The sequence below is a fragment of the Macrosteles quadrilineatus genome, unplaced genomic scaffold (genome assembly GCF_028750875.1).
Source record: "Macrosteles quadrilineatus isolate MER2022 unplaced genomic scaffold, UCM_ALF_1.0 Scaffold_6__1_contigs__length_79288215, whole genome shotgun sequence".
NCBI lineage: Eukaryota > Metazoa > Arthropoda > Insecta > Hemiptera > Cicadellidae > Macrosteles > Macrosteles quadrilineatus.
This window is the reverse complement of record NW_026542599.1, coordinates 73,287,458-73,298,810: the sequence shown is the minus strand read 5'-3', so window position 1 is coordinate 73,298,810 and position 11,353 is coordinate 73,287,458. Positions and strand designations below refer to the sequence as shown.

At 32.8% G+C, this 11,353-nt stretch overlaps 2 protein-coding genes across 2 annotated transcripts in view; one reads left to right on the top strand and one right to left on the bottom strand.

Moving 5' to 3' along the window:
- Positions 1-11,353, bottom strand: part of LOC128996931 (uncharacterized) — a 324,176-nt gene that overhangs the window by 29,023 nt on the left and 283,800 nt on the right. The gene's annotated exons all lie outside the window — the stretch shown is intronic.
- Positions 1,461-10,315, top strand: LOC128996929 (uncharacterized). Its single transcript, XM_054422466.1, has 7 exons — positions 1,461-1,564; positions 1,827-1,862; positions 2,757-2,947; positions 3,590-3,725; positions 4,482-4,640; positions 5,177-5,343; positions 10,098-10,315. The coding sequence occupies exons 1-7, from the start codon at positions 1,507-1,509 to the stop codon at positions 10,221-10,223; spliced, it is 873 nt and encodes a 290-aa protein (XP_054278441.1). The 5' UTR covers positions 1,461-1,506; the 3' UTR covers positions 10,224-10,315.

Genomic DNA, 11,353 nt, shown 5'->3' with positions numbered 1-11,353 from the left:
TAAATGTTATTGCCGAAGTTGTGTGTAAGTGATATAACTTTTAATTGGGTAATATTGTTCTAAAAGAATCTTGAAACTTCGGAGTAAAAAGGGGTTTATTCATTTTGTAGCCTCCAGAACTGATAAAATATATAATAAAAGTTGCATACTTTCATTTTAAGCTATTCCTGTATTTAGTACCTTGACTATGTATATTTAGGTTATAGTCCTACCACCAAATAAGGTATTCAAATCACGATACATCATCTTCGGTCCACAGTTTGCACCAAGTTTTACAAAACTAGTTTCATCAATGAACTTAAAACATGCTTAGTTTCCTAGTATTTACAATATGAAAAAGCCACAGCAATACAGTGCTAGATTCAGATTTTGATCAATATGAGCAACAATTTGGGTAGTTTTAATTAATCGGTTGTAAGTAGGTGTTTATGATTATAAAAAGGTCAGTCATACGCTGTTATAATATCGCCATAACCCGAGTAAAGAGCTATTTACCTTATTTTTCTATTTACCTTGGCAGATTATTTCAGTAATTAAATGTTATTGTAGATCTTCTTCATAAGAAGATATAAAATATGTTTGATATTCCTCATGCAAAGGTGTCCACATTAGCATTGTGAAGTGAAATACAAATACCTTTTTATTTCTATACCACAGATTTTTAATACGAATTCGGAATTAAATATTAGCTAAAAAATAGATTCCTAAGGTACAGTGGAATTTAATTCTTCCATTGATTACTACAGTAAACAATGAGGTGTCAGACGGTCGGCTTGGTAGTGTTCCAGGAACCATTGTACAAGGAAATCTGAGCTAGACGTGAATTTCTCTCGTAATTTTTTTAATATAATTTGGTTTAAGATTAATATAAAATTTTCGTCTCTAAAAGAATATAAGACAACCAATATATTAAAATATGTCTATAAATATTGACCACATTCTAATGTAAATGAATTTAATTTTATTTCGGCGAATTTCCTATTAAGGGAATAAACTACACTGTCTTAAAGGTGGCACGGACATGCCTAGGCTGGGACTTTTTTATGTTCCCAGAGGCCGAAAACACTATTCGTTCAAATATTACATGTGTGGGTGAACTTTGATGAAATTTTGTTTGTGGAAACTAAGCCATGGTATTTCAAGGTATTATTTTTTCCTACCTAGATATTTCCAGACATTTCAAAAAATAACATTTGCCTAATAAAGTACTATGCATACATTGCTTATCTGTCTTGAAAGCTATATTATTTATGTTTTTATTTCCAAGTCAACGTAATATTGGTTTATCGGTACACGAGCTTTTCACTAAATTCAAACAAGATTTTTAAAAAGCCTAAAACATATTTTCATATTTTGAATTTAGGTTAGAGGAAAACTTATCGAACATTTGAACTGCAGAGTATGACGACAATTAATAATTTCGAGCAATTTGCGAACAGCTGTTATCTCACAGCTGTTTCTGACAAGGAATGTTCAGTAGCTATCTCGCAGAGCTGTGTTTGAATCATGGGCGATTCTGGGTTCTCGATATTCATCGTTTGCAGTTTGTTTCTACAAATTCAAAGTAATTTATAATATTTACATTTAAATAGGAAAGCTAATGTAAATGATAAAATATTATTCAGTTTATGTTGATTATTTTAATTGTAATTACTATAGTTGCATAATACTGAGAAATATATAAAATTATCAATAGATTTTGTTTTTATAACATTCAATGTTTTGCCGACTATTTTAGTTGCATACATTACCAACTATTATTTTTATTTTAAGTATTATGTAAGCACTCAACATATTTGTTACTTACATTGTATATTGGGTTTCAGCAATCGCAGGAGACAACACCTGGACAAATTTCAAAGGTAAGTTTTGAATCCTAAATTTAAAGCTCCAAACAATAGTTTAAACGGTTTTTTTCGGTTCAATGATTTAAACCAAACATTTTTGTAAAATTGACAATTATTTTTAACAATTAACAAACTTTTTCAACTTATATACTTTTTTTAGGTTCGACTAATTTTAACTTTTTTACAATCATGTTTAAGAATGTATAACCAATTTCATATTTTTTAATTTAATTATTTTACCGTATTGTAAGGTATTCCAGAGGTTCATAATTTTATTACATAACCTATCTGAAGGCTTGCAAAAAACAAGTTTAAAGGTAAGGTTAGGTAAAGTAAAGGCTGTTTCATTAAAATCTTATTAGATTGTGGTATGCCAACAATTTCCTTTCCTTTCTGACTTTACAGTATATGGATAATGCTAGTTTTATAAACGCATACATCAACAATTATTTACATTCACACGAAATAATTTGAACCAATTATTTAACCTAAATATAGTAGTGAATTCACATTGCATATTTTTGGAATAGGTTTAAAATTATGGCTTTTACTACATTAAACAATGTATCAGTTTTAGGGGTTTTTATTTTTAATAGTTAGCTACATTTTTGGTGTCATAATCATCTTTATACAATCAATGTTTATCCAAGTTTAGTAAGCGAAATAAGTTAACACAATTAATGTTACATTTGGTGAAAAATACGATAACATCAATGTTGTGGGTATCCTAAATGTTATAGAGATGAGGTTAGGCTTGAGATTGCAAAGGTATGAGATGGTTTTAGATCAAAATCTACTAAGCTTTGTACAGCAAAAGCTATATTTAAACCCAATAAGATGATAAGCGATGATCTGTGAATATATTTATACAGTTATTGCTGAAAAAGATTATTTATATTTGTATTCCAGTCAGATTTGCTCCACCGGAAGTTGGACAATGGGGAATACCCCTGACTCTGGACCAAGCGAGAGAAAAAGGCTACGTGAAAGCAGCCACCCAAGAGGACTTTAGTAAGATTGGTGTCTATTGTCTAGACAAGGACCCAAGAGCATGTCCAATGTACGATACAAAGGGTAAACTATGTGGGTTCAGAATTGGGGTAAGTAGGCCCCTACCAGCTGACATTAATCCATATTTTAAATGGAACAATATATAGATTTTTATTGAAAGTAAAGTTAGTATTAGTAAATTTTTCAACATTCGTTTTCTGTACTACAGCCCGTTTTATACTTTTGAGCTTCAATGATAGGCTAATATGTTGTGTAATTCTTGTTAAAAAAATTAAAATGAATACTACTTTTAATAGTTGTAATAGTTTAATAGTTGTTGAGTTAATATTAAGAAAACCGCCAGACAGACTGGAATTTCGAAATTTTAGACAATTTAGGTAATCTTCTATATTGGATTGAACTCAACTGTTGGCTATAGTGACAATCATGTGACAAATGAACAACTTTTTCAGACATATTATATAGAATTTATAAATTGATTGATTTATTACAAATTATTTTAATCTTTAAGCGGTATTTAAATATTTATATTTCTAAAACGTCACAGTAGTGCTGTTGCCAACAACAATTCCCACATTCTGCATTATTGCATTACATTCTGCATTATTCTGCATTATTGATTAAAGATATTATCAAAGTTTAAAGATTGATATCATTATTTCCATTGTATACGTTATTCCAAAGGAACAATCTATAAAACTGTTTTTAAAATAGTTTTTGTATTTTTTTAGTACGTTATCGACACATTGAGCCAAAAATGTCAGATCGGTTCAAACTATCACTACGAAACTATAGAGACGTTCATAAAAGGAACAATTTTCCAAAACATGGACTACTACTACACGGATTTCATATTTTCTACCCCAGGTAATTATGTTGTAATCATGCAGATGTGCAGAAGTTAACTTCTTTCATGTGTTTAATGTTGAGTCATCATATTAACAAACAGCTTTACAACACAGAATACTTTGTACATTTTGAAAATGATTTATAAATTCTAATTTTGAGAGGAACCAGTTGTATACGAGTAATATTAATTGTTGAGAACAAGGATAAATTTTAATTTTATGAGGTTTTAACTATGCTGTGCTGATTATTCATGGTATTTCATGTATAAAAGCAAATTTATAGACATCAATTACTCAAATAACGACATAACACTTCAAGTACAAGAAAAACCCAAACAAATTTGGTACAGCTTATTTTTATTTGTAATATCACCGTGGAACTGACTTTCTCAGGACTAGGTTTTGTTAGTGCATGGTACTTTGTGCATTTTTGTGACAGAAAAAAGAAATTAGTTTTGTAGACAACTGAAATGTTTAACTAAAATCAACTTTTTAATTTCATCTTTACGGATTATTGCCTTTGAAATGAAAATGTCATCCTTATAAATATTCAATATTTTTATTCATACAGTAATGTAATTTTTGATCGCGATTCTCTTATTTTAAGCTTTTTTTAGTACTGTGCGTTTACCTGTGATTGATTTTTGAAATTGTTTTTTGATATTGAAATTCATTTTAAGCACACTAAAAATATATTACAAATAGGTTTATTAACTGTGGTTAATTTTAAATCTGATTAGAACTAAATCTGAATTTGGTTTTGTATTTCTGACAGCGTCTCTTGAGGCTGGAGGCCCTGCAACTCGCAAAGCTCCGTTAGGTGACAGTTTACACGTTAAACTTGATGGAAAGACATGGACAGAGATTCCCAAAAAGGAGGAAGACATCTTGAAGTTTCCCGGGATTGTAAAACAAGCTTGCTTTAAGCAGATGGGTAAGGATGTTTATAAAAAATGCATAATGCTATGTACAGTAACTAAATTGTTTGATAGTGCAGACATTAGTAAATAGGCCTAGCTTTAGAATCACTGTATAAAACCCTAAAGGGTCAAAATATAAATTCTTATAGGGTAAATTACCAAAGAGATTCACATTTTCCGTAAATAGTATACAATGTTAAGTACTTTCCGGGAATCGCCTTTTATCTTATACTAAAGTAATAAGCAACAAACACATTTTTAAACATTCCGTTTATATTAGTTTAACATTTTAAAATCTCCTAGATGTCAATATAAACACATTAAACAAACCTAAAATATTACAGTATCATTAGCAACAAAGTACTTGAAAAAGTTAGTTCTGTAATAGCTCAACTTAATAATCCAATAATTTGAAAAGACACATTACACAAAATTATCCCGTCTGTTTGAAATTATTCATAACTTTAAAAGAACCTTTGCTTACGTGGTAGAGTTTCTTTCTTTGTAACCTTTTTACCCCAGGAAAATGTTCACATCACTTTTCCTATAGGTCAGCACTACTTCTTCATCGACAAGAATACCAATTGCGCAGACGCAAGACCATTCTTCGCCATGTACCACGAAGGAGACCTGGTCGCTATTGGTATGGTTGCCTTCGGATCTGTATCTAAAACAACCCGGGATTGGTACGAAGACATCCCCTCGTTTTTCCCAAAAGTAAGCCTTTATTATACAACTTTAGTACTAAGTACCTGGGGACCGAGCCATGGCTCTGTATAGTTTACTTCCATTGTACCACTACATCAAGTAATCTTCAGTGTAATCTTTGCTCAATAGTAACAACTGGGGATTTTCCTATGTACTATATGTTGTAATTAGCTAGTATACTGTTGAAGGCTTGTTATAAACACATCTTAGCCTTTTGATTACTTTTTTAGCGAATTTCCCTATAGGGAAGTAGCTATTACCGTAGGTGGCATGGCAAGACCTAGGCCCGGGACAGATTTGCTTGTTGGTGAGTCGGTGGCTCAGTTGGTAGCGTCGCGGACTTCGGGCCCAAGGCAGTAGTGTCGTGGGTTCGGATCCTGGTCACTGCCACTAACTTTTATCAGTACAGTTCACCTTTGTACTGTACCGGCTCACCCCTTGCTTTGCTGGATACGTTCCACGCACAGATCTGTAGTCTATGTGGACGGGCAAATGCAAGGTTAAAAGAGGCCGCCAACCTCTTTTTTAAAAAAAAAAAAAAAAAAAGATTTACTTTTTCATTTTGATGTCCCCAGAGGCCAAAAACACCATTCGTTCAATTTTTTATATATGTATATATATATATATACAGGGTGATCAACTCAAGGAGGCCACCATTGGGATATCGAAAACGGTAAGAATTAGAGAAAACTTTAAATGGGGGACATTCCTTTATTTTTTGTGGCAGTTAAAAATATGATTTTATTTTTTTGAAATTCAGCCGCCATTTTCCAAAATGGCGGCCAACTTTGAAATTTCTTATGGAACATCCTATATTTACAGGCAATTTAAAAACTTTTTATTCTTGACATTTTTTCGATAAACCCACTCGTTTAGGAGTTACAGCCTATGGAAAAATGACTTCCGGTGTACATTTTACATCATGTAGCTCCTAAGGCCTCGGCCACACGACGCGGATCATCCGCGCGGACGGACCACGCGGATGATCCGCGTGGTCCGACAACACATTGAATCAAATGAGAGTGGCCACACGGGGCGATCCTAAGCCGCCTGGGCGGATTGTCCGCGCCATGTCGCGGATTGTCCGCGCGATCATAAGCCGCGTTGGAGGGGATGACACACGTAGTCTTATGAGAGTGGCCACACGATGCGGATTGTCCGCGCGGTTGGAGCTCATTTTCAAGCATTTGTAGTTGTTTTTTTTTTAGTTTGTGCTTGTGCATTTCGGTTTATAGGTGTAAAATGTTCGATACAGACAAATCAATAGAACTTGTTAAAGATAATGTGGGATTTCTCATGTTGTACATTTCTCATGAGTATATCTTCCTTAGTTATATGCGGTCAAAGCATTTAAAGTAGCTCGTCAAACGATCCTATCTACATGCGATAGTAACAAAAAAAGACTCCGAACTATGGTTTCGCATGTGCTTGTAATCAATAATCAATAATCAATCGTTGAGATGGGGACGCCACCTAGGTGCGTATTTTAACCCAAATATGAGTGAAGGATGAGTGTAGAATGGTGTGTGATGACCTGTGTAGCTTTGTTACTGACTAAGATCAGCGGTTTCATTAGTCAGGATCATTTATTTAAAGCCCAATGATCAGGAACAGCTGGGCCCAGTTTCGAACCATCAAAAAGCTACTGACTTTTCTCAAGGAGAAGATGTAAAAGGTTTGGTACACAAATGGTTTATCGGTTATGAAATGATGGACCCAATGATATCGGTTTGCCTTAGGCTCTAGCTCACCACACGCTTCTAATGCACAAACTAACATACTTGTTTCTTCCATGACTACAACGAGAACGAGTGAATTAAACCATGTTAGAATCTCAGTACGTAGGCTGAGAAACCTCAACCGGAAGCGGTTCATCCGCTCCGTGTGGCCGGGACATCGTCGCGCGGCTTATGATCGTACGATCATAAGCCGCGCGGACGATCCGCCACGTGTGGCCCCGGCCTAAGCAAGTAGGTTTATAGCGAAAATTCGAAAAGTAAATAAGTCAAATAAGTCTTAAAATTGCATCCACATTCCAAAAAGACCATAAAATTCGTTAAAACTATTAATTCTATTATTTTAAAAATGGCGGCCATTTTCCAAAATGGCGGAAAACCTGAAAAGTGGAAAACTGTGTATTTTATGGTCTTTATGGAATGTGGATGCAATATTAAGACTTCTTTGACTTATTTACTCATCGCATTTTCGCTATAAACCTACTTGTATAGGAGCTACATGATGTAAAATGTACACCGGAAGTCATTTTTCCATAGGCTGTAACTCCTAAACGAGTGTGTTTATCGAAAAAATTTCAAGAATAAAAAAGTTTTTAAATTGCCTGTTCTATCCGAAAACATGATAAAATATAGGGTGTTCCATAAGAAATTTCAAAGTTGGCCGCCATTTTGGAAAATGGCGGCTGAATTTCAAAAAAATAAAATCATATTTTTAACTGCCACAAAAAAATAAAGGAATGTCCCCTATTTTAAGTTTTATCTAATTCTTACCGTTTTCGATATCCCAATGGTGGCATCCTTGAGTTGATCACCCTGTATACAGGGTGATTGATATAAGTGTGCCAGCCGTTTTATTCGAAAACCATAAGAGATATCAAAAAAAGTTAAATGGTAAGTGCCTTGAATTTTTTATTTTAAAAATTGTAGTCAGGTCGAAAAAATTCTTTTAGCCGCCATTTTTCCAATATGGCCGCCAACTTTGATTTTTCTTATGGAACACCCTGTATTTCATGATGTATTCCGGTAGAAAATGTAATTTTAAGACGATTTTATTCTTGTGATTTTTTTCATAAACCTAACCGTTTCAATGATAATAATGGTTAAAGTTATGAAATTTTGAATAGTTTTTTAATAAAACAGCTGGCATACTTGCTTAGGCTTTTATCGAAACTCTTTCTTATGCCTAATTTTTAAAACTTTAAACATTATTATCTTTGAAACGGTTAGGTTTATGACAAAAATCCCAAGAATAAAATCGTCTTAAAATTACATTTTCTACCGGAATACATCATAAAATACAGGGTGTTCCGTAAGAAAAATCCAAGTTGGCGGCCATATTGGAAAAATGGCGGCTAAAAATTTTTTTGACTTGACTAAAATTTTTAAAATAAAAAATCCAAGGCACTTACCATTTAACTTTTTTTGATATCTCTTATAGTTTTAGAATAAAACGGCTGGCACACTTATATCAATCACCCTGTATATGTGTGTGTGTGAGTGTGTCCGTGAACGCGATAACTTGAGTAATCTTTGTCCGATGTTGATGAAATTTGGTTTAAAGGTGTAAAGCGGGATAAACTTGAATGAGTTCGGGAACCAGCATGCTCGGACTATGGGAACGGGGTTTTACGGGGGGTTTTATGGGGTAAAAATTGATTTTTCTCACTTTTGACCCTCAAAACACAAAATTTCCCAATTTCTCTTTAGACCTTTTTAAAGAGCTTAAAAAAACAAATAATTTAGTATACCAAAGTATTTTTGTTCGGTTATTGGTAACGGAGAAAATTTAAAAAATCGTAAATTTAAAATTCCCATGTTATTCTTATGGAGAATATTGTAAAATGTTGTAGTTTGCTTGTTTGTGGATATATTTGGATTAAACTTGGCAGATTAATTTATTTTACACTAAGCTATTAATATTTGACTAAAAAACACACTTTATTAGTTTCCTTGTAGCAGCAAACCTAGGTACTTGTTAAACCTTATGTTATTTAAATATATTTAATGAAAATCAATTCAGACAAATGGAAATTCGCTTAGTCGGCAGGTTTGCTGTGGCGGGGGTATTTCCTTGTTATTTTGTTCAACCAACGTGGTTACATTTCAACCCATATGGCCAACGTAAAAAAATTTTGACTTTCAATTCTTTTTTTTTTTTTTTTTTTTTGACGTAATAGTATTTTTGTTGGCAGTTTTAACTGCATTAAACAAGTTTTTAGGCTATGATTAAATTATTTAAAACATTTGAAGGAAAAGGTTGAAGCTGTTTTTCAGATTGTTGTGCATACAAGCAAATATACAAGCATACAAACAAGCAAACATTGCTCATATAGGATATTTTAAGTATTCGGACTTTGTTGAATAAGCAGTAGGCACTATATACCCAATTACAGACAGAAAATCTGTTTTTACGTTGCAGGGATCGTGAATATTTTCACACAATCTTGAACCTTGAATAAACCTTAATTTTTTTATCAGTGTCCATTTGTCTATTCGTGTGGAAATCTTTCAGTTTTTGTGAATTAAAATAAATTGTGATAGCTGTGAAATTCAATTAAGTAATTTTGTTCGATTATGTAAAAAATCGTACTAGAACAGTACACAAACTGCTTGTATATTTTCTCCCCAACTGCTAGTAGTATATATTCTTTGCTAGTTACGCTTAATTTTAGTTTTACTAAGTACAACATTTCACAATAGTTTTGCATCCCATAACCCTTAGCTTATTTTTAAGAACTCTTAACCTATGTAGACGGTGGAAAAATTTACTTTCTTTAGTTGACGAATTGGAAAAACTAAGTTATAAATACTCTCGATAAAAAAAAATACCCTTTTAGATTTGGTTTGAAGAAAGATGCTCTTCGATGATATTTTCTTGAATATCTACGATCCTTGTGGGACAAATTAGAGGCGTAGATTGTTATGAGTTCTTCAATATGTTGGACTTATACATCAAGAAACATTGTAGGCCTAAATACGAATATTTTAGTGACTTCTCAGATCTGATAATCATTATCTGATTTACAGATGACGTTCTCTGACCCCCCAGAGTGTTTGACTCCTACTATAGGGAAATGTGGAGGGATCGGTATGCACATGTATTTCACCGAGAAACCTGAAGATATCATTTGTCCGAAATTAACCAACGGATAAAAAAGCATAATGAAGGTTCTGAAATAAAGTTATTAAATATGCATTGTACTGTGTTTATCTTATCATAAAATTAAATATCAGTTGATAAGTTGTAAAAAAAACTCTAATAAACAAACTCTTATTTTTTTACCCATATAACATATTTTTCAGGTGTATTTCAAGATAATTTAAAATTTACACATAAAACAGAGTGTTTCTTAAAGCTGTTTTTTTTCTTTTTAGCGAATTTCCCATGTAGGGAATAAGCTATTTTACTATATATATTGTAGATATGCCTAAAAGATTTGACCGACCCCATGGTTAGAATGTAAAACACCATTTTGCAAAGACAAAACTTTTTCAATTTGACACAATTATTTCAAAATTAGTTTGAAAACCAATTAGTTGGATAATTAAAAATTGGAATTTGGAATATCTGTATTTTACTTTACCAAAATAAAAAGTTAATATGTGTATCAGAGAGAAAATATGATGTGATATGATTTTATATTTAGTTTTAGCTGAGTGGCTATAATGCTCACCTAGCAATCAAACAAAAGGTCACCGGTTCGATCCTAGGAAAAGTCAGTTTGTTTGATTGTTAAAAACTGAACCCAGCTGTTGCTGATAATTTCGGATTCCACATAGGCAATAGCTATCCGTACTAGCAGCGAATTCCCAAGTCTTTTAAGTAAAGATGCAAATCATTAAATGTTAAAGAAGTTGGTTTTCGTATATCTATACCTAGCCAACGTATTATAAAAATTAGGTGGTGCAGGTCTATCTGTTTGGGTGGCTTTCACAACTAAAATACTTGACCAATATATACAAAACAGAAAGCCTTGCTTCGCACACAGTTTTTACTTTGTCGCAAACCAGTATTCCAACCAAACAACACAAAACATCGTGCTTTTATTATGCACGCAATCCGTATACGCTTGAAAATAAGTTGGCAACACAAAGATATAACAACTCCGATCAACTGTTGCAGTATTTCTCATTTAATTAAATGTTTGGATTTAACCTAACCTAAAAACGTGTTGTACCGTGTTCGAAAGACTGATTATTTCTATGATTTATAGTACCTGTAGGAAAAATATAATGTGTAACACGAGAGCACTTCCCCACTAGTTACCCAAATAACTATTGAG